The sequence below is a fragment of the Pimephales promelas genome, chromosome 21, assembly GCF_988280905.1.
Source record: "Pimephales promelas chromosome 21, fPimPro1.hap1.1, whole genome shotgun sequence".
Lineage (NCBI taxonomy): Eukaryota > Metazoa > Chordata > Actinopteri > Cypriniformes > Leuciscidae > Pimephales > Pimephales promelas.
Genome location: NC_142789.1, coordinates 25250105 through 25277043, shown reverse-complemented (window position 1 = coordinate 25277043; position 26939 = coordinate 25250105). Strand labels below are relative to the sequence as shown.

The 26939-nt window shown below is 34.7% G+C and overlaps 3 protein-coding genes across 6 annotated transcripts; all 3 read left to right on the top strand.

The window, feature by feature from the left end:
* Positions 1-822: 822 nt before the first annotated feature.
* On the top strand, positions 823-9274 carry ldlrad2 (low density lipoprotein receptor class A domain containing 2). Its single transcript, XM_039673405.2, has 5 exons — positions 823-1190; positions 3283-3783; positions 4594-4740; positions 4823-4963; positions 7135-9274. The coding sequence occupies exons 1-5, from the start codon at positions 1103-1105 to the stop codon at positions 7401-7403; spliced, it is 1146 nt and encodes a 381-aa protein (XP_039529339.2). The 5' UTR covers positions 823-1102; the 3' UTR covers positions 7404-9274.
* A 1005-nt stretch (positions 9275-10279) lies between these two features.
* LOC120480352 (uncharacterized) lies at positions 10280-19572 on the top strand. Of its 3 annotated transcripts, none has more exons than XM_089125317.1 (21): positions 10280-10645; positions 10728-10796; positions 11538-11831; positions 11920-11997; positions 14332-14382; positions 14471-14548; positions 15765-15815; positions 15904-15981; positions 16420-16497; positions 16646-16681; positions 16799-16846; positions 16939-16977; positions 17055-17102; positions 17191-17220; positions 17327-17413; positions 17502-17520; positions 17615-17646; positions 17750-17781; positions 17869-17935; positions 18595-18623; positions 18696-19572. In XM_089125317.1, the coding sequence occupies exons 2-21, from the start codon at positions 10742-10744 to the stop codon at positions 18786-18788; spliced, it is 1323 nt and encodes a 440-aa protein (XP_088981443.1). In that variant the 5' UTR covers positions 10280-10645; positions 10728-10741; the 3' UTR covers positions 18789-19572. The 3 variants fall into 3 exon arrangements, with proteins under 3 accessions (XP_088981443.1, XP_088981442.1, XP_039529336.2); XM_089125316.1 differs by having other exon boundaries at positions 18592-18623; XM_039673402.2 differs by lacking the exons at positions 15765-15815; positions 15904-15981 and having other exon boundaries at positions 18592-18623.
* A 1708-nt stretch (positions 19573-21280) lies between these two features.
* Positions 21281-26211, top strand: LOC148970478 (uncharacterized). Of its 2 annotated transcripts, none has more exons than XM_089125318.1 (12): positions 21281-21809; positions 22694-22822; positions 22960-23256; positions 23454-23507; positions 23588-23623; positions 23709-23765; positions 25167-25214; positions 25295-25378; positions 25697-25718; positions 25794-25837; positions 25981-26024; positions 26113-26211. In XM_089125318.1, the coding sequence occupies exons 1-12, from the start codon at positions 21659-21661 to the stop codon at positions 26206-26208; spliced, it is 1062 nt and encodes a 353-aa protein (XP_088981444.1). In that variant the 5' UTR covers positions 21281-21658; the 3' UTR covers positions 26209-26211. The 2 variants fall into 2 exon arrangements, with proteins under 2 accessions (XP_088981444.1, XP_088981445.1); XM_089125319.1 differs by having other exon boundaries at positions 21283-21809; positions 25800-25837.
* Positions 26212-26939: the final 728 nt, after the last annotated feature.

The following is a 26939-nucleotide window of genomic DNA, read 5'->3' as shown; positions in this document are numbered from 1 at the left end:
CTGAAGTGCTCCACACAGGTTTATGTGCATGTCCTTTCTATAATGATAATCATTATGAAAAGAAAATAGCTGTAATTTATAACAAATCTAATTGTTTTGTAAAATTGTTCCTGTATAGGAATTGTTCCTGTATAGATTCACATGGTAGATCATGAGACACATTCACACCATTAACTGTAAAAAAAAAAAAAAAAAAAAAGATTCACACACTCAAAGGGAAAACTTTTAACAAGAAGCTATATTCCACTCTGTTAAAGGCCCAAAAGGTTTAAGAGCTTTTTACTGACTTCACCTTAAAACTTTTAACGAAGACATGCCATGTAGTGGTTTCTGACTGTCTCAAGAAAGTCATGTGGTGTAGAGAGACGGTGCCAAATGTCAAATTGTCATTTATGCCAAATTGTGGAATAATGCCTGGATGTTGTGTGTGTGTGTGTGTGTGTGTGTGTATGGGCTTGTACGTGGTCTGGTAAACCCGTTAACCCTTCATTTTACAACTCCTTTAATAATTTAATTAAAAAAAACATCCCATGTCATTGAGAGTTGGCATCTTTACTTAGGCCCACTTCCATTTGTTCACTGAGAACATTAGTAATGCAGAGTGAATATTTTGACTACATACTTTAGTAGTAGGCTATAAAAGTACACCTGTATTTATAAAACTTCAACAGTTCCCTTTTAGTGCTCCAAACACTTTAGTATCTAATCAGTGTGACAGATGTTTGTCTTTTTCAGCACTCGACGGTGCTTGTGGGGGGTAACTTTGAGGGGGTCCTGCAGGGCTCCTCCTTTAGATCCGTCACATTGGACCTGTTGTCATGGAAATAGTTCAGACGCATAAATTTGACAAAGAGGCTTCAAAGACACAAAAGCCGGGATGATGAACAAGGATTAAGCTCGCTCGACGCATCTGAGACGCCGTAGACAAATATTCCCGCTTCAAAAGCAAGACACTCCTGGGGGTGTTTCATAGGCTATATGTCGGCTTTATAAATTAGGGGAATGTTTGGTTTTCACAAGAGTAGACTTTGCGCGATACAAATGCGACAGAACAATTGCGTTTAACTTTGGAGGAGCCCGTGTCTTTGCTTGGACACCCGAGATGGCCGCAGTGCGATGCATTCAGCACCTGTCAGGATGGTTTGTTCTGTTCAGCTTAATGACACGCCAGAGTCTCTCCATTGAGACAGGTAGGGTGATGGGTGTTCACTTCTCAAGATTTATCCCGTTATTACCTCGTCTGAGACACTTGTTGCTTTAGGGTTTCTTCTCGTATGCTTAATTCATTTGTGTGTGTTGGCAATTGAACTAGCTGGAGTTGCAATGGCTTTCACTGACATTTGGCTTGTCCCATGAAGCCTAATTTGTCTTACCACAACTGTAATCTAACGAAGTTAAATGGAATTTAAAAACACTTTTAATAGTTTACATCGCCGTTTTATTTTAGTTCAATAAGTTTCTGAAGTTCAAACTTTTAAAATTAAATATTCAATTAAAAATCCAGCTGTTCATGTTAGTTCACAGTACATTAACACATTTTAACATACAACAGTTGATTTTATTAATGTATTAGATAAATAGATGTTGAAATTAACATTAACTAAGATTAATAAATGCTGTAGAAGTATTACCGTATTTTTTTAAAAATCTTTTTTTAAAGTTTACTTCCAAAATCAAAGAGAGAATAAAAATATTAAAATAGCCTACTAAATATTTACTACACATTATATTGCCATAATTTTTAAATAAAAAAAATCGATTGTCTTTCATTATAAGAAAATACATAGGGATGATTTATTTGATCTGACACCAAACATTAATATTACACCTCCGACGAATCTGGTCCTGTGAAAAGCCTGTGTCATTATTACCCACAGATTTGGCATGCTCTCTGCTGTTTTTCTAGAGTTGGGAATTACAATGGGAACTCGGGTGTGATTGGAGCTCAGAGCGCTTTGGTCTGGCCAATTAAAACTTTTATAGGGAACTTACTATTCTGCTGCTGCTCATTTTTGTGGAAACTCAGTTTAGGATTCATGGTTACGGAATATTTTGAGCTATTGGTCCTTTTCCACCAATTGAAGGTTTCTCTGGACATTCCTGGCAGTGAGACATCACGGATCCACTTGTTGCCCTTGGTAACAAAGCTAATAAACCAAGGAGAGGTTGTAAATCTCCCTATTATTTGGTTCGTACCCCAGATGGGGGATGCAAAGCCAGTTCATGCTTGTGGTCTTTCTAGATTAGAACTGGATTTGTTCTGTTTCCGTTCAGTCCCTGTGTTCTTTATTTCATCCCACACAATATGGGGTTTGGGTTGATTGCCACTGTCGCCTGCTTAGTTAGGGATTAAAAGGCATTTGATTTAATATTCAGGAATCTTATTGATTTGACTGCACCGACACTATCGGATAGGAACACTTTGCAACATTAACACTGAACTGACTGCAGAACCCTATTTCACCAAGTGCAACATGTTCCTGGATCAATATCTTTGTTGATCCTGGAACAACATTCCAATCAACCAATCAGATTTTAGGGACACGTTTATGTCCAGTTTATGCCTACAACAAGGGTTTGGTGCTTCTACACCAGTGTTATTGACCTATCGTTTCCCTTCTGTATGATTTTAGGGATAACAGGGTTAGGTTTAGGGTTGAGGGATATATTTAGGATTACATTTTAAACTGGAATGTTGTTCATGACACTGTTGCCTTCTGTAGAGCTGCTTATAGCTAAATTGAATGTGTTTCATAATTGATGAACTTTACAGTTATTAAACTGAACTGAATAATGACACTATTGTCTTTTTTTAGAGCAGCTTTACAGCAGAATTTTAATAAGTCACGTATTTAAAGAATTTTGCATCATTGATCTGTGAAAAAATCTGTTGTTTTAACCCAATTTTGGGTCAAATATGGACAAACTCAAACATTGGGTTAAAAAATGTAATTAAAAAATGTTACCCAATGGCTGGGTTTGTCCATATTTGACCCAAAATTGGGTTAAAACGAGCCAGCATTTTTTTAGAGTGTGACATTTTCCAGTTTAGTACAGTTAAGCTGCTATGAAACAATTTGTATTTTATATTAAACGCCATATATGGGGAATTCAGGTTAATTAGGACACTTTTTGCCATTGACTGGGGAAAAGTGTCCCAATCAACCTGAATTCATCCAAATTAAGCTGACATGGGTAACAATTAACTGAAACAAAATTTGTTTCGGAGCTACACGCACATCTCAGTTTCTCAAAGACCCTGAATGTAAATATTCCCAACAGTGAATGTGGTGGACTTCTGTGGACTGACGATACAGGGGGATGGTATGATCGTAAAGTCCCACCAGGAGTCCCGGAGGTACTACTTTGTCTCCATGGGAACGGACTGCCACCTCACCATGCAGTCCGCCACTCCCCGGGACAAGGTGCAGTTCTACTTCCGCTTCTTCCTGGTCTACAGCCTGCTAAGAGTGTCACCGCACAGCCCCCCACCCCTCTTCCCGGAATCACCCAGGGGGTCCTCTTCATCTGGCCCGACGCGGCCTGACATGAGCTTGGAGCCAACCACCAAGGAGGGGCCAGAAGACCCCTGCCACGCCGGCTCTTACATCCAGTTCTACGATGGGAGGGATAAGTCAGCACCCCCAATTGGCCCACCGCTCTGTGGGAAGAGCCCTCCTCGACCGGTGTTGTCGACGGGCAGATTTCTAACTCTACGTCTTGTGACGCGAGGAACTCAGCCAAGGGTGGACTTTGTTGGAGACTTCACTTCATTCAGGCTGGGTTAGAATGTGTTTACATCCACTTCTCAGTAGTGATGGGAGAGTCAAAACTTTTCAAAGTTCAACCAGTTGATACACAAAATGATTCGCTTTTCCAAAGAGCTTAAAACGCCACACACTGGTAATGCCTGCTGGTCAGACCAGTGCATAAAAACACCTTTTACAAACCAATTGCAAATATTTTATTATTAAATGAGGTTAACAAATTGATTAAATATGAAATGTCTGTATGATATGTTATCTTATTACATTGTAGGGCTTGTTTTGTTTGATTTTATGGAGAGCTCGGTTAATCAGCTCAAAAAGAAGAATAATACAAATGCGTAATTTCCACATTTAGAACCACACTGTAAAAAATATTGTTGGTTTAACTTAAAAAATTAAGTAACCTGGTTGCCTTAAAATTTTTAAGTTCATTGAAGTGGAAAAAGTGAGTTAATACAATGAAGGAGATTGATTTAATCATCAGAAACTCAAAATAATTCGTTATCTGAATTAAATAAATTATTTAAGTTGATTTGACAAAAGAAAGAATGTTGTGATTACAATAAATAGACTCTGCAATGATTTCACAGAGATCTGCCCGTTGTGGTGAACAATTGCAATTTTGAAACGGTTATGATGAAACAAAAGCTTGTTTACAGAAATCATGTGACTTTGCTAGATATATTCACTCTGAATCACTGGTTCGGAACAAAAGGTTTTGAAGCTTCACGAAGCAGACTTTCGAAAACGCCCATCACTACTTCTTAGTCGGTTTAACTTTTTTCTTGAAGTCTAAAGAAACTGCTCATATTGTTTGTCTCTCCAGGTTTTAACCAGTCAGAGTGCAGCGGGCAGCCTTACTTCAACTGTCGGAACGGGAAGTGTATTCCCATGAGTCTGGTTTGTGAGGATGATAAAGGCATTGATAACTGTGGCGATGGCAGTGACTTAATCGATTATCCTGATTGCAATGGTCAGTAAAGAGTTTATTTTAAGAATTTAAAGATTTGAGATTTGTCCCTGATAGGTTTTGTTCTTGTTTTTGTGTGTTTCAGGTCCTCTATCTACTCCCAAGCCCCCACAGCATCATGTTACCCAACCAGCACAGATGCTGAATGTCTTGCCTACACTGACAGTGTCCACTTTAAAGAACTGTGCCACTCCAAAAGCAATTCCTGGTCTGGATTCTGTGACTGGTAAGCTCTCCAGTGGTCCTGAAAAACAATTAAAAAAAAACATGCAATCAAACAGAAACAGGACAAAAATTATTACAAAAAAATAATGCCAACCAAGGCTCTTTTCCATGAAGCTCAAAAAGTGTCAAAAAGCCCCATAAAACGAATCCATATTTCTGTATTGAGTCTTCGTAAGTCCTCTGAATTCATATGATAGCTTTGTGTGATCAAAAGTTGAAATTGAAGTTATAATTTGCTGAAATTGGTCCTCAAATCTCACTTGCATTCGATTCAAATGTGGTGCATAAAGATGCATCACTCCAGATTTAACATAAAAATATTAAAGCATCAAATCTGCTGAGACACTAGTGCAGTGCATTTGAACTGAAAATTAATTATAATGGTGAAACAAGGATTTTCATCAAATAACACCTTAAATGTTGCTTTTTTCCCAACATGTAGAATTGCAAAAAAATATTTTCAAGATTTGTTATCACAGAATTTTTTCTTTTGTCAAATCAACTTAATTTATGTAGTTGAGATAATTTATTATTTTGAGTTTCTGGTAATTAAATCAATCTCAATTGAGATTATTTAAGATTATTTTGAGATTAAATCAATCTCAATTGTGATTATTATATTACTTAAATCAATTGAATTAACTCACTTTTTCCAGTTCAATCAACTTAAAATTTTAAGGCAACCAGGTCACTTACTTTTTTAAGTTAAAACAACAATATTTTTTTAAAATTCTGGCAAACATCTTTTGTTGTGTTTTTTTTTTCCAATGGCATTATGCATAAATGTGCATAAATGGCAGCATTTTAATTTCTGAATAAACTATTCCTTTAAGATTAGTCAGTTGTTTTTTGTCCGTCTTGCAGAATTGCTTAAAATTAAACTCTTCAAACTTGTTTTACAGGCTTCCCAGAGTGCTGTGTGGTTAATTGTAGATGGCCAAAGTGACAAAACCAAACAGTCTATTTAAGCTGCAGCAATGTTCAATAAATCAGTTTTACATGGGTGTAGGTTTAACGTACAATATCCACCAATCTGTTTTAAGTGCATTTTTTAGACCTAAAAAATGAGTTTAGTAAGATAGATGAAAAATCTGTGGGTGAAGAAGATGGTTTGATGCACAATAACTCAAATATAATGACTACTCCTCAGAACTGTGGCTCTTTTTGAGTGTCCATAAATTTAGTTTTATTGCTATGGTGAACTCTGAAAGGCTAAGGACACAAAGCTAATTGAGGAGCACATAAATGTTCATTGCAAACAGTGAGTTGTAAATCAACTGCTCGTAGTAACTTTTCAAGAGTCTGCTAAGTAGCCACTACTCACATTAGTGCATTTGAACAAATAGATTTAATTTACCTCCACATCCGATCCACAGGTGTTCAAACAATGGCACACTACTTGATGGACAGATTTCACCAACAAAGCTACCAAAAGAAAGTGGCATTATAAGGACTATAAAATCTTATACTGTACAAAATGATGTAATTGTCACCAAATTAAACAAATTGAGTCATCAAATTAAACAATAAGCCAAACAAATATTTAAAAATAGTGTTAATTAATTGAAATAAAATATAAATAGATGAAAAACGTTGACTTGCCAACTAACTGAAATATGATGAAATACTAACATTAACAAAATGAAAATTAAAAATATATAAATATTAATTATACATAGTAATAGGTACTATAGTATATAACTAATAAAATAACACTGTTAAGAGTGTTGATAGGCAGGTAAAATGATACACAAATATTTAATACGTAATTAAATGAGTTAATTTTGGGTTTGAATATTTCAACTCAATTTAATTATTTAACTGTAGGCTTGGTCTGATTGGATAAGGCATAAAATGCAGATACATATATTTCATTTTATGTATTTTTTAATATTAATATAAGGCTAGGTTAATGAACTATATTCCTCGGTGGAACAATTATTTATTCTGATAACTATTATTAAACAAATGAAACGATTTTGTGAGCAAAGTGTCTTTTATAATATTGCTATTGCTGCTGACAGTCAGTATAATACACACCACATCATGCTTTATTGCTTTATTTTGTAAGGTATTGTCTGTTTAATAACTGTAAGTGTTTGTACTGAATTCATTTAAATCTCACAGGGAATTGTAGTTCATATAGTCCAATAATAATCCTTTCTTCTCCAGATTCCCAGGCTTCCATGTCTCTGCTGGCGCTGTATGTGGTTCTGGGTGTGACGGCAGGAGGTGTTCTCATGTGCTGGTGCTGTTGGGCCCCCGGCTGGTTCCTGTGGCGAGTGAGCGTGTTTCGATTCTTGCCCTGCTGCAACCCCTGCTGCGCGTCCTGCCAGCTCTGTGGGCGGAGCTGCTCGCAAAACAAGGACCACCGATTGGCTAAGGTTACACCGGAAGGAGCCGCGACACCTGTGTCTTCTACCACCACGGTGGCTGTGTAAATACACTCATCTGATGTAGCCTAGCTCCATAAAAGACTCATAATGGAGATCCAGAGGGCAGTAGTGTTATTACTGTAGAAGTGCTGCTTTCTCCTTTTTTTTACTGTTTTCATTAATGAAGAATTTCCGGGTGCTGGATTTTTTTTGTCCCATGCACTGATATTTTTTGTTTTGAAAAAATTATAGAACATAATTCATACTGGATCTGTGAAAGCCAACATGAAATAAAATTTCTAGTTAGTAGTCGGTTTCGCAAAGTGAAAAAGAAAAGAATTCCACTCTATATTACGTCAGTGGGATACAGCTAACTATGGAAGCTTGTTTCCGCCAAAAATAAAAAAGGTAATTGCGACTTTTTATCTCGCAATTCTGACTTTATTTCTCAAAATTGCATGATATAAAGTCAGAATTATTGCGTGATATAAAGTTGCAATTGCGTGTTATAAAGTCAGAATTGCGATATATAAAGTCAGAATTGCGTGTTATAAAGTCCAAATTGCGTGATATAAAGTCGCAACTGGGTGAAATAAAGTCAGAAGTGCGTGATATAAAGTCCGAATTGTGTGATAAAAAAAGTCACAATTACGTGATATAAAGTCAGAATTGCGTGATAATATAAAGTTGCAACTGGGTGAAATAAAGTCAGAAGTGTGTGATATAAAGTCAGAATTGCGTGATAAAAAAAGTCACAATTACGTGATATAAAGTCAGAATTGCGTGATATAAAGTCGCAATATCTTCGCAATATCTATAGAGTCGCAATATCTATAGAGTTTATATCTCACAATTCTGAGACAAGTTGTCAGAATTTCGAGATGTAAACTCGCAATTGTGAGAAAAAGTCAGAATTGTGAGATAAAAAGTCTCAATTCTGTCTTTTTTTCTCACAATTGCGACTTTATTTCTCAGAATTGTGACTTTATATCTCTCAATTGAGACTTTATTTCTCAAAATTCTGACTTCATATCTAGCAATTAAAAAAAAAAATATTCAGTGGCGGAAACAAACTTCCATAGCTGACACTAGGACAACCCAGCTTCAAATGACTGGACAAAAAAATCTATTATTAAAACTTTCCAATAAAATGCACATTAATGTACAGAGAGCATTATTATAGCTGTTTTTCCAGGAGTTATTGGTCACTATCCTCTCCTGCAGATGAAAATAATGTGAATAAGTTACTTTTCTGGACCAATCTGTTTCCTGAACATGCAGTAAATAAAACTATTGGATCACATATGAAGACTCAAGGTCATGCCAAAAATACCTTTTTCTGAACTGTTTTTTTAGACCAAATCTTGCATTTTCACTGACACGAGGTGTTTGTGAATGCGATGTGCAAGACAGCTGCTGTAAAGTACATAATTTCTTTTTAGCCAGAACTAGTACATAATTACAGTCTACAACAATACAATGTGACTAGTAAATATTATTATTACAATATTTTTTAACAATCTGATGCAAAAATGATTTAATCCCAAGGAAAATATCATCTCAATTCCCCCCAAAACAACAATATAATTTTTAAGAATGTTTTTTGAGAGAGTTATGGATTTGTCCATTGCTATAGAAGATAATAGGACATTTAATTTGTGTTGATATTAATATAAAATACAATGACATATGGAATTATGAGAAAGATTCAAAGGTCATCATCCATGGTGGTTTGAATATTGATCACCCTGAATATTTAGACATTGTATTGCCAATTAAAAACAAACATTTTATAAATTACAAGCATGCATTTTCAATTTTTAGTTCTAAATATGATGTTGTCTGTATGTTAAGTCTCTAAAGGCTGATGGAGAGTTTAGATGCCATTAAAACTGTAAATAGACCATTTCAATGATTAAAAAACACTTTTAATGTGACCGAGTGTTTCAGATTCTCCTTGTGACTGTTTACAAAAGAGAGGGAAAGTTTGGCAAGCGCTTCCATTTCAAACTGCGTCTGTTACTTTTGTTACTCCTAGCAACCTTTCAGAGCAGATCCTCTTTGCTCAAAGAAGAATTTCCTTTTCTCCGTTTGACCGATTTATATAATCACCAAACCCCCTGTTCAAACAGGCCCTAGATGTTTAATATCTGACATTAAGGTGACCTCCATTTTGTTCTGTGAACCCAGGCAGTGGATTCTTTTCAGGCCTTGAAGGCCACAGCGATGGGTGTGGGTTGTTGTTACACCGACCCCATTAAAGCCCGTCTGTAAACGCTTTAAATTAACGGCCCTGCATTGTTCCTGTGGTATCTCTCTGACACAAGCAGGTGCAAACGTCATCGGTGACCCACTCGCACAACACGCCTAAATTGTTTGGTCAACGTGTCAGTAAAATGAATGATGGGATGTGTAAATATCAGCTAAAACAGAATGCTAAATCTGCATAACAGCGTTGGTGGCCAATATTTGCTGGGTTTTATTGATGAAATGTGTTTTTTTTTTAAGGGACAAAAGCATCTTGCTGACATCACGGTAGACATTTTAAGCAGTGTAGACCATGTCTGCACAGGCTTTATACAATGATTCCTATTCAGCACTAATGTTGAGATAACAACTAACATGAATCCGATTACTTTCAATGAAACACATTGCTTTATAAATTTACACATTCATATTTGAGTTTCCATAAAAAGTAACCAAGTAACATATTTAGTTACTTTTTAGGGAGTAACACAATATTGTAACACATTACTTTCCTTACACTAAAGTCTCCCTGAGTGTGATTTTTGTGGTTTCTGAAATCTATAAATAATTTTGGATTGTCCAGTATTTATCTCAGGCTGATTTTAGTTGATAAATCCATTTCCCCCTCCCAGCATTTCATATTATCAGACTTTGAATGCAAAAATAGACTAGCTTGATGATTCAAAATTCTATACTAGACTAGTTTGCTGTTCAGACATTGTCAAAGGTAGCATTAAATCTTAACATGACTCATAATAACTTTAAGTACTATTGTACTTCTCATTTTTCCACTTCTGTAGAACAACGGTGATAACAAACACTTACAGTATAAAGTGAAAGTGACCTTGTAAACTTCCTTTTTAATGTCTTCATCATCGCCCATGTAAAATAACTGTTTTTGCGGTTTGATTTTTACTTTTCTTACTTCGGTCATCCTTTTGTCAGTTTTGATGTAATCCTGAGACTAATGCATGGTAATTGGTTATAATTTTATAATTTTTTAAAGCGCAGAATTATTTTACAGAAATGTCAGGTTGAACAGGCATTTCACCCATTTTGAGGTAAGTATCATTTCCTACTTCCCTCTCAGACACTTTCTGAGTAGCGTCTATTGTTCACTTCTAAAGGAAAGTTTGTTCGCAGTGTCTTATAGTGAAATGGCCCTGTTCATCTTAATCACCTTTCAGCTTTTACTGCAGGTTAAATCACAGGGTAAGTTATCTCTTATGCTTTACAATATTAACCCAGCTAACAAAAATATGTTCCTTTTAGGTTATGAAAATGTTCTCTAAATATTCAAAATGTTCAAAGCCGCTTTTTTTTTCATTATTTTGAAATTCTATTTTATCATTATGCAAATATTATGAGAATGCTGCTTTTGAATGTTCTTTGTTCTTTCTGAAACAAATACCACAGCATAAAGTATAGAACATTTAATAAATGTTACGAATGTCTAAATAAAAATTCTGAGAACGTTCCCTGTAATACATATTAATGATTTACGTTCATTTTCCGCCTGGCATAATTTGTATTATGAAGTACAAACATTTGTTTAACTCTACACTTGACTTTACATATATAAAATTGTACTTAAATGTTGTCTTAATCATACTCAAGTCAATACATTGTAAAAAAACTTAAATTTTTGAGTTCATTGAAATTAAAAATTTGAGTTAATTCAGTGGAGATTAGTTAACCAATATTATGTTATCTGAACCACATTAATGATCTAAGTTGATTTGAAATGATAAAAAGTTGTGACAAGAAATCATGTGAAAATCAATTCAGTGTAATTTAATAAAAACTGTCTTGTTATAAGTAGCATATTGGACATGTATATTAACATTAATGACGTTAATTAAATTTAAAATGAATTTAAAGAAGTTTGAATGAATAATTAATTGTGATATTTTATTGCATAGGTGAATTTACGTATCTCATCTTTTATTATAGGTTTGCCGCAGGCCAACCTGACAATATTTCCTACATTTGCCACCAATGGAGAAAAGGTGCAGATGCTCTGTGGAGGTCATGAGAATCAGCATGTGTCTGAATGCATGTTCTATCCTGCAGGCCAGGAGAACTATAAAATACCAAGTGCATTGTGTAACATCACCCTTACCAGCATCGAACTGATCATGTGGTCAAAAGATCCAGAGAGTTCACATGTCAACATATCCTGCTACTATGGCATAGGAGATAACACAACCTCACCTCATTCTGACAAAGTCTCAGTAAAGGTCAGAGGTAAGCTGTGTATTCACATACTATTTTTAATAGAAAGATAGATAATGTGGTTTATTTTTTCCAAGCAGATGCTTTTGTATCTCACAAGGTTTGGCTGCCATGTCATCTCTGTCACCGATCACAGAGGACAGCCCAACTACATTGATCTCCAATGGAAACTCTGAAGGTGGAATTTTTAATTGAATTTCCAGCTTTTCTGATTTAATTTGTCCCATGAGAAAACATTAAGGAGCATTTCAGTTGATTTGCAGTTAAAAACCCCTTTAAACCATTTTGATTCCTGTGTTGACGTATTTACAACTGAAACAGGAAGTTGGGTGGGGCAAAGGGGAAGTTGTCTCCTCCCCCTTTTTTAAACAGCCAATAGGCTTTAGTTGACGTCATTGTCATGAACTTTGTATGTACAGTATTGTATAAAACCGTTAGAGCCCGACCGATAAAGGATTTTGAAGGCCGATATCGATCCAAATATTTTGGGGTTTTAAAATCCGATATTCCGATATATATTTTTTTTGTTAAAGGAGCAATGTGTGATTTTTAGCGACATCTAGTGGTTCGGTTGCGAGTTTGCACCAGGTTTGCACTAAGGGCTCAGCCCACTGCTCACCCCTCCCTTTCGAAGAAGCTACGGTTGCTAAAACGGGACAAACATCTCGTCGGCTGAGACAGCAGAGAATAGCCAGAGTAAGCCAAGAGTGTGTAACATTGTCACTGTTTCTGTACCACAGTCCATTATAAACCACATCATGAATACTGTTTACAAAGTCATAGTCAGGTGAGGATCAAGGGTTTTAATATATAATTTAATAAAATAATATTAATCAGCTGATTATCTCACAAACGTAACCAGCAGCACATTTATATATTTGGGTTTATAACAACCCATAATACAGCGAGGGAGCAGCTATATATTTTTTCTAACAGGGTAGTAATAGTTTAGCTGGCTAATATGAGCTGTTACTGTGGCTGAGCTGGGACGCGTCTGCATGAGTCCAAAGGTCGGAACTGCGCGCGCTGTTACAATCATGTCATCTCCGCATCCCATAGATACTATTTACTACACACAATAGGCTTTTTTCTCTGATTTTGAAAACTCTTCGCGATCGACTTTAGTGATAAAAGACTTTAGTAAAAGTCTCTATCGACGGGTTAGTGATTCCTGTAACGTACTGTTTTACGGTCAATGACATGAATACTAATCATCAGCTGTCTCACGAACGTAACAGCACATCTATCCCCAACATAACAAACCCAGAACACAGCCAGGGAGAACTAAGTTACATGAAACAATCCCAACTACATATTTTACACCACTCACAAGGGAAAAGTCACTACTCACGGAGTGTAAGGCTAGCTTCCAGCTTTCCGCTACTTCTCTTTCAAGGTAGTGATGAAACGCGTTCTGTAGCGCTGTTTGTTCGCGTTCGGCTACGGTAGGAATATGACGTCACAACATGGCGACCTTCATAGAAGGGGATTCCCGCGGTTATGGAGCTATTAATGTCTCATTCTAAGGTAATAAAAACATTACGGTTAATTAAGTAAGTTCTTTATACACCACTGAAAACATAGTTATGGATGTCATATTGCATTTCTGTTAATAGATACTCAACTTTGTTACACATTGCACCTTTAAATATTGTTGGATTTCACACACGTGTAAAAGAAAAGCTAACTTTTCTGCACAAGATACGTTTGATACTTTTTCTCTATGTCTAAATGTTCACTCCTCGCAAGTATAACTTACATTTTACAATGCAGGGACTGTAACTAGAGATATGTTAGTTATAAATACAGTAATCATTACTTTATTTAGGCAGAAAAAGTTCATTGTGGTTTCCAAGCTCATTAATGTTAACGTTAGCGGTCTTCCACTGATGATAGTGGCATTAGCTAGCTTTGTGGTCTATGATGAGCCATAATTTAGCAATAGATGACATCATACTGCAAATTGTAAAACATACATTTTCAATATAACAGGCCAAGGAGAGATGATTGAAGCGTGTTTCGTCCGTTTTTATTTAATTTTTTAAATATTCATTTATCGGCCATTATAACTGCCGATACCGATATTTTGGAAAATGCCTAATATCGGCCGATAAAAGCGGCCGGCTGATATATCAGTCTGGCTCTAAAAAACGTGTATTCAAGAGAAAGACAGTAAAATTGAATTTAGGCTCTATATATATATATATATATATATATATATATATATATATATATATATTTATCTGCTAACAGAAAAGTGTGACCTTTTAGGAGTACAATAGCATATAGACTTATTGTCCTTTAAAAATGCATACAGTATATTAAAACCGATTACCATTAATTTTCCCCCATTGCACAATTTTTTTATTATTAAGTATATATTTTTTTGAACTCTTCACTTGACTTTACATTTTTATAAACCTTTACTTGTCTTAATCATATTCAAGGGTCAATACACTAACAATATATCCTGCTACTATGTCAACATATCCTGCTACTGTGTATGGCGTAGGAGATAGCACAACCTCACCTCATTCTGACAAAGTCTCAGTAAAGGTCAGAGGTAAGCTGTGTATTCACATACTATTTTTAATAGAAAGATAGATAATGTGGTTTATTTTTTCCAAGCAGATGTTTTTGTATCTCACAAGGTTTGGCTGCCATGTCATCTCTGTCACCGATCACAGAGGACAGCCCAACTACATTGATCTCCAATGGAAACTCTGAAGGTGGAATTTTTCATTGAATTTCTAGCTTTTCTGATTTAATTTGTAATAATTCGTGTCCATGTCCCATGAGAAAACATTAAGGAGCATTTCAGTTGCTTTGCAGTTAAAAACCCCTTTAAACCATTTTGATTCCTGTGTTGACGTATTTACAACTGAAACAGGAAGTTGGGTGGGGCATAGGGGAAGTTGTCTCCTCCCCCTTTTTTAAAAAGCCAATAGGCTTTAGTTGACGTCATTGTCATGAACTTTGTATGTACAGTATTGTATAAAACCGTTAGAGCCCGACCGATAAAGGATTTTGAAGGCCGATATCGATACAAATATTTTGGGGTTTTAAAATCCGATATTCCGATATATATTTTTTTTGTTAAATATTGTTGGATTTCACACATGTGTAAAAGAAAAGCTAACTTTTCTGCACAAGATACGTTTGATACTTTTTCTCTATGTCTAAATGTTCACTCCTCGCAAGTATAACTTACATTTTACAATGCAGGGACTGTAACTAGAGATATGTTAGTTATAAATACAGTAATCATTACTTTATTTAGGCAGAAGAAGTTCATTGTGGTTTCCAAGCTCATTAATGTTAACGTTAGCGGTCTTCCACTGATGATAGTGGCATTAGCTAGCTTTGTGGTCTATGATGAGCCATAATTTAGCAATAGATGACATCATACTGCAAATTGTAAAACATACATTTTCAATATAACAGGCCAAGGAGAGATGATTGAAGCGTGTTTCGTCCGTTTTTATTTAATTTTTTAAATATTCATTTATCGGCCATTATAACTGCCGATACCGATATTTTGGAAAATGCCTAATATCGGCCGATAAAAGCGGCCGGCTGATATATCAGTCTGGCTCTAAAAACCGTGTATTCAAGAGGAAGACAGTAAAATTGAATTTAGGCTATATATATATATATATATATATATATATATATATATATCTGCTAACAGAAAAGTGTGACCTTTTAGGAGTACAATAGCATAGATGTATTGTCCCCTTTAAGATACAGTATATTAAAACTGATTACCATTAATTTTCCCCCATTGCACAATTTTTTTATTATTAAGTATATATTTTTTTGAACTCTTCACTTGACTTTACATTTTTATAAACCTTTACTTGTCTTAATCATATTCAAGGGTCAATACACTAACAATATATCCTGCTACTATGTCAACATATCCTGCTACTGTGTATGGCGTAGGAGATAGCACAACCTCACCTCATTCTGACAAAGTCTCAGTAAAGGTCAGAGGTAAGCTGTGTATTCACATACTATTTTTTATTGAAAGATAGATAATGTGGTTTATTTTTTCCAAGCAGATGTTTTTGTATCTCACAAGGTTTGGCTGCCATGTCATCTCTGTCACCGATCACAGAGGACAGCCCAACTACATTGATCTACAATGGAAACTCTGAAGGTGGAATTTTTCATTGAATTTCCAGCTTTTCTGATTTAATTTGTAATAATTCGTGTTCATGTCCCATGAGAAAACATTAAGGAGCATTTCAGTTGCTTTGCAGTTAAAAACCCCTTTAAACCATTTTTAACCATTCATAAACTCGGTCTGATCCTGCCTCAAACTGATACTGCAGTTCGACGCATATTTACATCTGGACCGGAGCTCGGTTTTCATAAACCGGAACCAAGTTTATGAAAAATAAGACTTTTTAAAAACGAAAAACCACGAATACATGTTATATTGCACCTCATGAACACAATCATGCAAAGAAAAAAAGCAGTCAACCCCCCCTTTAATCATATTCAAAAGTCAATACACTTACAATATATATATTTTTAACAAAGTAAATTACTTTCCTGGTTGCCTTAAATTTGTTGCTTTTTTTAATCTCATAAGGTTTAGTTTCCACGTCATCTTTGTCACCGATCACAGTTCATGACAGCCCAACACTGTTCTCCAGTGGAAACTCTGAAGGTGGAATTGTTAATTGAATTTCCAGCTTTTCTGATTTAACTTGTAATAATTCATATTCAAACACCTACAATAATATATATCTAATATAGCCAATATATCTTTCTTATTTTGACACTTTCTTAACTGATCATTAAAACATTCATTTCAGCAAATTTGTCGAACGCATCGACAACGGACACAACATGTGAGTTGCCTTGATTGTACAATCCTTACAACCGACTCAACACTTTTTCATTTATTGAACATATTACTTATCATTTTGTCCATTAATAATGTTTAACTTGTTCTGTGGTTTCAATAGCATTGTTTGTAACACCCAGTACTGAAATCACAACAGATCCGATAACCAGTATGTGCTTCTTTCTTTCTCATAATTATTTATCAAAGATTTTGACTGGTTGGCTTTAATTCTACTCATCTATATCTATCTTGTTACTACAGATATCTCCCATGACAGCAGTTTAACAGTTCCTGCAAATGGTAAGTCCGCACTTTTAATCTGTAATAATATTATAGTAACCAAAACACATTTGATTGATTTATTTACAAATCTTCAGCATCCCTGGAGTCGACTACACTTGCTGAAACTACAGAACCTGCGTCAGGTAACCAAACTAACAGAAACGTTCCAAGAACGTTTTACCAATGTTCTCATTAAGTTATGAAAACATTATTTCTGAATGTTTTCTGTAGTTGAAATCCTTGAAATCAACTCAAATATAAGTAAGTAACTTTACTAATTTTTCCATGATGAAGCATTTTTTTTTTGAGACTTTTGAATCCAGTAATGCAACAGTGTATTACTTGCTTATATCTTTGTCTGACACAGAAATGTTTTTCTCTATTGCTGTGGTCGCGACTGCTGGAGGAATTGTACTGACTGGACTCATGGGCATCGGTTTATACGGATGTACACGTAAGTGCCATGTCTTTAATGTGGCTTATAGATACTATGAAAAGGTTAGTCAAGTAGACACTCTGATTTGATGTTTCCTTCATCGCAGGGAGGCCAAAGGATGAGAGGTAGAGATGTTTCTGAGTTTATTTTGTGCATATATGAAATCATTTGTGAAATTTTAAGAAAGTAAGGTGCACAAAATATATTTGTGAAATTTAGGATTTGGATTGAAAAAAAGAGTAAAAAGCAGGGTAAGTTTTTACTTTTATCCTCACAATGTAAGCCATGATCAAAATAAAAGTCAAATACAGTTTAATGTCAAGGTTTGCTGAAATCTGGTTATCTGTTTTGTAGGAGTTACTTTACCAATCACCGGTTCAGACTCAGTAAGTGTTACTATCATTAACAACCATTTATGGGATTATTTTAATATTTGACACTATTTAATAGATCAATCAATCTTTGTTATTTAGTCTGGTGAGGAAGAGAACGCATTATACTCAACCGTCAACTCAGTAGAGCCCACCGCTCAACCACCAGGTAAAGAGTAAAACGAATCACCTCCATATTATATAGTGTGTTTTGTGTATTATTTGATGTAAATAGCATTTACATCAAATAGGCTACTTACATAAATCACAGCGAACCGGTTATAGTGATTTTCCAGTTACAGCTGGCACTGTGTTTTCATATTATTTGCTTAATAAATATAAGCTCCGACCAGAATCATGAACATTTCCATACTATTTCAACTGGATAATATTCATTGTAAACACCTGATTTGCGCTTGTTCTGATACAAATGTGTTCAACATCAATGCTTGTCAAGCTCCCAAATATTTTTGCTACTATTGACACATTAGGTTTCACTTTATTTCGATGGTCCACTTTAGACATTCTGGTTCTAATCACTGTAAGTAACTATGCAACTATGTGAATAACTCTCATTAGAGTAGACTGAAGTAGACTGTTAGTTGAATAAGTTGGCATGTACTTATGGTCAGTAAAATATCTGTTGAGGAGCATCAAAATAAAAGTAGGAGATATTAAGCAAGTTAGTTGACATGTTGAAAGTGGGCTATTGAAATAGTGCTACCAAATAATATTTGATCAAATAATAATAAATGTTGCACCTTACCAACATTTTAAGTACACACTATCATGGTCATTATTTGATATCTGATGTGTCTTGTTAAGCAGGAAACAGTGAAGAATCAAAGCAAACCGAGGTGAGTGAATCAGACGCACATGTGTATGCATGCAATTATTTATCCTCATTTTAAGACTCACTTTTCCTCCAGGTTGAACTGAATCACTTGTATGTCACCATCGTCACTCAACCGTCCGTCGCCAGTGACAGCAATGATGTTTACAGTCTGCTGACGGCCCTCTGAGTCCAACTCTGCCCACTAATTTAACTCAGTCTTAATTTTATACATGATTTAATACTCCATAGCAAATGAATTTTAAACTTCTGCTTTCTAAAGCATATAGCCTCTTAGCCTTTCAAAACTGTGTCATTGGTCACAATCAATTCTATCAATCAAAAAACACAACATGGATATGCATCCCTTTACGCAATAATAATGGCATAATTATTATACTATTATTGTGAAGTTCAGTTGTATTGATGTGCACAAGAGCCATTGTTACACTCACATTTTGTTCTTTTGCTTGACTCACCATAATGTTCATAATTTTAGCACCTAATTTTTTACTTTTACTCTTAAAAGAAAATGTTTATAGAATCTTAAAGGGTTTTATATATAGAAATTTTTAGGGCTTCCCGATTTTGTTTGAATTCCCTTTTGGTTTTGATTCAATTTTATGAATTAAACAACCTGTTAAACCTTTTTGCCATAAATGGTTCTATAGAATTGAGTTACCTTTGTTCTAAGAGTGAGATATTTTTGCGTTTTTGTCTTTTTTTCTGTTCTTCAAAGTAATATCTGAAATATCCACATTTGTTTTGTTCAAATGGTCTCATGAGAATTATTTGTCAGATAAATGAGTCTCTTTTTAATTGCTGAATAATCATATAAACAAGTGTTCAATTCATAGGACCACATGGGATTTAAAATACAAAATTTGTTTATAAAAATTTGTACAAAATGTTGTATTGTTCTTTTGTTTGCTGTTGGTTAAGTAATTATTAAAGTAAAGAAGTACAGACATGCATGAGACGGGCATCTGATCACTGTGGATATGAGTCAGATAAGAGCGACCTCTGCTGCCGAACACTGGGACTTATAGCAATCAGTTAAGAGCATCACATAAGGAAAAGTATTAGGCCCAGTTCTTTTGAACGGGCTCACAACAACAATAGACTTCATAACATTAAAATTGTTATCTTTGTTTTCTATTTTTTTTTATTATACAGTTTTTAAATCAGTGACTTACAGAGCTGTGCTTGTAGTTGTCTTTGCTCCATCTCTGCTCAGCCACACTGCTGTCCTGTGGATCTGAAAGACATCAACACTTGATTGTAAGAAAATGATAACGAGACTTTAAGATGTATATTCTGACCTTCTGTTTAGCATCAGAACAATATTTTGTGTGTGTGTGTGTGGCTTGAGAACGCAAAGAAATAGGTTTCAAGGTACAAGCCTTGAATAATTTATAATACAGAATTTTTTACCGCGATTATCCCAACAATGATTCAGTGTTTCTCATCACCACATCTCATCATTACAGTGGTTTTCATCCTGTGGCTTCCTTGGAAGTTTGCCGAGGCCCCGGAGGGCCCCTGGTTGAGAACCACTTCTCTGTGGTCAGAGCAACTTTCTTTTGTTCACTTTTGCTCTCAATGGACATATTGTTTTAAAATATGAGCCTTTATAACATAGTATTTTACAATTTTAGTTTGAGCAATAAGTAGCTTGATTTCTTGCAAGAGGAGATGGGACCCTTGTGTTCAGCAGCTGTAACTTATATTTGATGTAATCTAAAGGTTTTCTGTTTCTGATATGATATAACAGACCGACAATGCAGGTGTGTTTTTTTCTCATTACACATCATTAAACATCTATTATTGGTATTGGTACAGTTATTTATGCTACATTTAAAAAAAATCTTACTCTTTACATAAGGCAAAACTTAGTATCAGTATGCCAGAATGCCATTTGAACCTCTGGTAAAAACAGTTATTGTAACAAGGATCAGGGAGAAATATGGGGAATAACAGACAAAAAAGCTTGAAACAGGAAAAAGGAACAGATCAAATGGGAGACATGTGCCCCGATCTGGCCTATGTCAGAGTCCAAATGGAAGTAAGTGTGGTCTTCTGATCTGCAGTTTAAGTCTAATTACCCATCACAGCCATCACTTAATGTGAAAGTGACATGTAGCCTATACTCTGAATATATACTCTGCATTTCACCCATCCAAGTGCACACACACAGGAGCGATTGGGGGTTAGGTGCCTTGCTCAACGGCACCTCAGTTACTCAAGTTACAAGTCCCACTCTCTAACCATTAGGCCACAACTGGGAATGTCATGGGAATATCATTAGGCCATAACAACTGCCCAACAGGTCCTTTAAAGATTAAAAAAAGATTAAAGGCCCATACAATTCACCTTTTAACCACAAGGTGGAGTAAAACGAGTCACCTTATGTTTTCTAATAATACCTTCATTTTTTTTCCAGTTAATTTGTTTAAATAAAAAAAGCAGCTTTACAATTAACATCTTACTGCCGACATACAGGACAGTGAGACAGGCAACCAATAATCGGAACAAAGGGCAGTTGAAGGATGGCGAGTAATTCCAATATTTATCCGACTCCATTATAGTTGTTGTTTTTCTAGGTAAAAATCTTTCTTAGAACTGATAGGAAAACGTAGGATTTATCCTGAACGTTTAGACAACAAAAGATATAATCAATTAAGCGTTCAACATCATCAGTGGTAAAAGAAAAGATTCTCAGTCTTCAAAACATTATTAAGTTTATTACGTGTCCCAACAGTCCTCAATAAGCATATTGATGAAATCCCCTTGCCCAGAGCAGGCATTGTGCCACATTTAATTCACATATACCTGAGGATTTCTGAAGTACTTCTGAAGGCCAGTGAAGAGTTCTACCCATATCCGCTCAGACATACGACTACAAAACCCTCTACGCTTTTCTTCAACCACACATGCTGTTCTGCGGCTTTCAATGAACTATCACTTCAGATAAACTACTGTGAGAAAATACATTGAGACTTTTAATTTAGCATCAGAATTTTTGTTTGCTTGTGTTCTCATTTATGCCTGTGTCGTATCATGTCATTTGGGTTATATCGTTTTTCTTACTTCCTATTTCCCCATATGCATCGTACATCTGTGTGTCAGTTTATCAGTCTTTCATGTGACGCTGACATGGTTCTGCTCATCCTCCTCATCTTTACACTCTTGCTGGAGGTTCAACCTCAAAGTAAGTGATCATTCAAGTTTTTTTTTTCTGATCTCCATTGTCTTTGTATGCATATTGTTTTTGATTTTAGGCATAACCAACATTTACAATAAACATTGTCAGCTAAAATAACAACTGCAAGAAATGCGACAATTACTGTTAAAATGTGTAGAGCTGTACTGGTGATGGAATAAACTGAGATGAGTGGAAAACAATATTTCAGTATATTTCATTTTAAAAAAATGTATACTTGTGTAAGTATAAATACTGATGTTAAAAGGAGGAAAAGAAAAAGTAACTAACATATAAATATAAATTAATATAAAAATGATAAATGATTTTTGTAATCATCATCATCACCACACAGAGCTCGGCCTCTGCTATATAAACACTTCACAGTCACTCGCAGGTTTATTTTTAGGTGAATGATTCACTTTGCAAGTTGAAGATAGTAGTTTCTTAGTTTCATGCATGAAGTGTATGTTGTCAGAAATACCTTGCAAAATGTTTGCAATTTTTTTATGAACACAAACAGAGTGTGTTGTTGATATTAAATACAGTTAACTATAATTTTGTGATTCAATAAAATTCAAGATTCTGACTTGGTGTGTTGTTCAATAAATACATCTTGATTTATCTGTATTTTTAGTATTTGAATTAAGTTAGATTTATTTTTTCATATAATAAAATAATTTTAAGTCATCTCGTGTAAAGTTTTCTGAGGTTGAGAATCACTTCTCTATTATGGTTAGTGCTGTCAATGGGCACCTTGTTACATATTGTACTATTTCATTTCGACTAATACTTAGCTTGCTTTCGGTGATGGTGATGGACCCTTGAGTTCAACGGCTGTGACTTATATTTGATGTACTGTTATCTAAAGGTTCTCTGTGTTTCTCCTACAGGACTCTCTGATCAGGTTTGGCTGACAGCGTCTCCAGCGTCAGTGCAGAAAGACTCAAACACAACAAAGCTGAGATATGACAGACCAACAGATGTTGATAACTCTCACAATAATACAGTTTTCAATCCGAGTAAGACGTTTCATATAGTATAATAATGTGTCACAACTGTTTAGCATCCTCTATGAACAGTGTTGCTCTCTTCTAAACATTGTCATAATCCTTTGGTTCTTCCATACTAATGTTATCTTTTCTATGTTGTTTTTCAGACGTGAAGCCCGTCATTACAGTAACCCATGACTATCAAAAAGGTCAATTTAGAATTAACTGTCATATACCAGGATCATATAACACTGGTTATGCTTGTTTTATTTACATTGGAGATGAAAATCTGCAAATTCTAAAATCTCAAAAACCACCTGGAACAGAGTGTATTTCTACACTCCTCGAACACTTGTTTTTTAATAATCTAAAGTTAGTTAAGAGTAAAGTGATGAGCTGCAGTTATTCTCCAGAACCTTCATCATCCAAACATTCACCATACAGTGACAAATTCAACTTGACAGGTAATGTCTTTTAAGGGAATATGAATCTACACATTTATATTTAAAGCAGCACTATGCAGGATTTCCGTTTTTGTCAAACTGTGACCCCTACAGTCGCTGTGAATAGCACTCACGCAGAGATGTCTCTGCACTCACGGCCTGATCTGCTTTAATTCAACCATTTTACATTTTTTTTATGTATGTTTTTGTCTCTATAGTTTTTCTTCCAGTGCAAAATCAGTCACCAAGCACAACAAAAGCATCAACCGTATGTAAGTTCATCCGAAATCAATTTATTTTTATTTTTGTGGTGATTATTTTGATGATTAACCTTGTTAATTGTTTTCTGCAGATTCAACACCAACATTCTCTACAAGTGATTCAACAAGTATAGACTAAATGTGACTCGATTTAAATTGTGATTATACATTTTTTTACCAATAACTTTGAATAATAAGTTCTTAATATTTCAGAAACCCTGACTACAGAATACACGTCTTGGTACGAGACCACAATAAACCCTACGGCTGGTGAGCTCCTTTTTTTATTTTTAAAATATCATTTTATGAAAATGTACGAAAAATATTTGTTTTTTGAAAAAATAAATTTTTTAAAAATATCTGAAAAATGTTTTGCAGTAACACTGATAGCATTTAAAGGGATTATGCCAAAACGTTTCTAAGGTAAAATCTAGTTTACGTGACACATGGTGGAGTTCTGATCGGATCTGATGAGTGATGCACCACCTTTGTGTTCATGAGGATCTGAAACATACGTTTCTTTCTGTATTGCCCAAAAAATTGAGGAACAGTGTGTAGAATGTACTAGATACCACAGACCCGATAATAAAGACACCATTATAGCTTTTAAACATAAATATAAAAGCTATAGAATTATAATATTTTCTTCAGAATTTGTACACTATTTGGTTCTAAAGAAAATAAAAGTGTTCTGTGATGCGCTTTATAGACACTTTGGTCATGTGCTTACATTAAAAAGTAAGGTGGGATAAGGTTAGGGATAGGTTTGTGGAATGGGTTTAAGGGTGGGTTAAGGTGTAAGGTAAGGCTCAACAGTGTAATTACAGACAAATTATTAAAAATATAATAATAATAATAATAAAGTAAAAGTAAAAACATTTAAGCTATGTACACAAAAGGTGCATCATAACAAATGATTAAATTAAATGTTAGTACATATTTAAAGACACCTAATATAAAGCGGGACCTTTTATTTTAATCAAATTTAGGAATTAAGCAGCTTATAGAAAAAAATGACAATAACCCATTAAAAATTAAAGTATTATGCAATAATTCAAGACATTTTTCCTTATGTAGAACCTCTTTTCCATACTCTCTTAAAATTAAAGGTTATTTGTTGGCATCCATACCTTTCCTTTGCACAAAAGTTTCTTTATAGTGGAAAAACGTTCTTAAAATGTTTTTCAAACAAGTTGTTTTGGGCAATACAAAATGGTTCTTCTGGCAATGGAACCCAATTGAACCCTTTTGCAAGAGTAGGCTATACACAAAATGAATACATGCTTCAAGTATAACATGTTTCTGCATCAACATTTGAAGACCTTCACTCTTAGAAGAAAAGGTTCTATATAGAACCTTAAAAGGTTCTATCAGCGCTACGTATTTGGAACCCCTAAAAGGTTCTATACACTCTTAAAAAAAGGATTCCTCTGGGTTCTATATAGAACCCTGGGGTTCCGTACTTGGCCAATAGAACCTTTTACCAAAAAAATGGTTCTATATAGAACCATTTTGGAGTTCCATATATCAACATTCCATTCAGCCAATAAGATTTGAGGTACAAGTTTACATGTTAAGTTCAATGCTTTTCAATGGATTACTTCCCTCTGATGATACGTTATGGGTAGGCCGATACTGTTTTTGTCTATTCTTCCTTTTTTAACCATTTAGCTGCGAAAGCGTCACATCCTGGTGAAACTGATGGCCACAGGATACCAAGTACGTATTACCAATCGATTAATCACTGCAACTGAAAATGTTGCACATGGTGATCAACCGATCTTTCTTTTGACATAAAGAAACATGGCTGATCATGGCACTGGCGGCCACCAGCGGGGGGATTTCCCTGACCGGACTCATGGGCTTATGTCTCTTCTGCACCAGTAAGTTAACTAAAAGTAAACTGACATTTATTTGTAACAGCTTTAAAACATGAGTTTTGAGTATAGATGAGAAAATGCCCCAATTCATGAATGCTTTCTGAACTTCTTTTTAAAGAAAACACTCAGCAGATTATAGCAATAACACAATGTCCAACATCAAAACGCTGTTGACAGGATGAATTTTAACTGTTTATGCTTTTGAATGATACCTAATTTTTAATTATTACTAAAATACGTAATAGGATAATATGTGCAATAATAAAATCACAAAATTGCCATGACAACACATTAATGCATCGGTATGGTATATTTTACCAGGACAGAAACCAAGAAAGAAGAGGTAAGAATTATCTAATGTACTTTATATAGGTGCTTATTTGTTGAAATCATTAAAATAAATGTGTACTTTTATTAGGTTTAGTCCTATGAATACTGTAGCCACCATTTCCCAGAGCCCAGGTAAATACAAATGATCCTATACAAATGATGTGCTGAATATTATGAGTATTTCTTTTGTGCAAAGTATGTTTTACAGTACAGAAGTTAAAAGTTACAAATGTCAGAATGGTTGAAATGAAGGTATTGTATTTGTAATGTGGCAGATGAAGATGATGAAGACAATGAGAATCATTCGGAAGAACATGAGGTGAGTATAGAGACCTATAATTTCTTCTAACTTTTACCATGTATCTTTCATTTCAATTTTATATATTTATTGTCTTTGTTCTCTATAGGAAAAATTGTACCACGTGTACTGCACCATCCCGGATGATCCTGTAAACACTCATATATTATACAGTCTGGCACAGATGCCAAATCATTCATGCTGATTTAATTTCTCTTTAATTATATCATTATAATTAAATAAACTGTCATTTAAAGAGATTGTAAATGTGTATATACTATGTATATATACACACACACCCTCTGAACATAAAGAATTTTTTCTCTCTTTCTATTTTTAAATGATGACAAATGGAACGATGAAAAAATTATAAGACTGGCGATGAGAGGCCTATGTCATTAATATCTGTAAAATAGGTAAATTAGCCCTCTAAATGAAAATAAAGTGTTACAAAATGGATTTAGTTTACTTTTTTATTTTTTTATTGAGCACACCCTTGATTAATAAAAAAAAAAACATGTGTGAACACATAATCTAATAATAATTGCACAGTTAACTATAATAACTAACATCATAATTAGGTTGTGAATGTTTTTAGACCGTTGATTTACAAGAACCATTGGAAAAATCTGATTCACTAGATGCAGTCTGACTTTGCAACTCTATAAAATGAGAGAAAGGGTCAATTTGTGTGCATACAAAGTGAAATAAAAACAGCTTTTGACTGAAAAACATTTGGAAAGATCAACACTGCTTTAAAGCAGTAGTGTACAGTTATTAAGTTATTCAGGTAGTTGATTGACTACTCACAGTGGTTTGAGGGCACTGCATATATCTCCTTCTCATCGCTTTTATCTGCAGACCCACAGCTTGCAAGACTATTGTTAGAAAGTCAGATGTTGCATGAATTAAAAGAATAGAAAAATAGAATAAACA

What these genes read in the sequence shown, in the direction of transcription:
- ldlrad2 (XM_039673405.2), top strand. Translation starts at nt 1,103, where the DNA reads ATGGCCGCAGTGCGATGCATTCAGCACCTGTCAGGATGGTTTGTTCTG. An exon ending in GAGTCTCTCCATTGAGACAG is followed by an intron (nt 1,191 to 3,282) that starts GTAGGGTGATGG and finishes TATTCCCAACAG; the next exon opens with TGAATGTGGTGGACTTCTGT. An exon ending in CGATTATCCTGATTGCAATG is followed by an intron (nt 4,741 to 4,822) that starts GTCAGTAAAGAG and finishes TGTGTGTTTCAG; the next exon opens with GTCCTCTATCTACTCCCAAG.
- LOC148970478 (XM_089125318.1), top strand. Translation starts at nt 21,659, where the DNA reads ATGTCATTTGGGTTATATCGTTTTTCTTACTTCCTATTTCCCCATATG. An exon ending in TGATGGCCACAGGATACCAA is followed by an intron (nt 25,215 to 25,294) that starts GTACGTATTACC and finishes TTTGACATAAAG; the next exon opens with AAACATGGCTGATCATGGCA. An exon ending in ATCATTCGGAAGAACATGAG is followed by an intron (nt 26,025 to 26,112) that starts GTGAGTATAGAG and finishes TGTTCTCTATAG; the next exon opens with GAAAAATTGTACCACGTGTA.
- LOC120480352 (XM_089125316.1), top strand. Translation starts at nt 10,742, where the DNA reads ATGGCCCTGTTCATCTTAATCACCTTTCAGCTTTTACTGCAGGTTAAA. An exon ending in CTACAATGGAAACTCTGAAG is followed by an intron (nt 15,982 to 16,419) that starts GTGGAATTTTTC and finishes TAATCTCATAAG; the next exon opens with GTTTAGTTTCCACGTCATCT. An exon ending in AACTACAGAACCTGCGTCAG is followed by an intron (nt 17,103 to 17,190) that starts GTAACCAAACTA and finishes TGTTTTCTGTAG; the next exon opens with TTGAAATCCTTGAAATCAAC.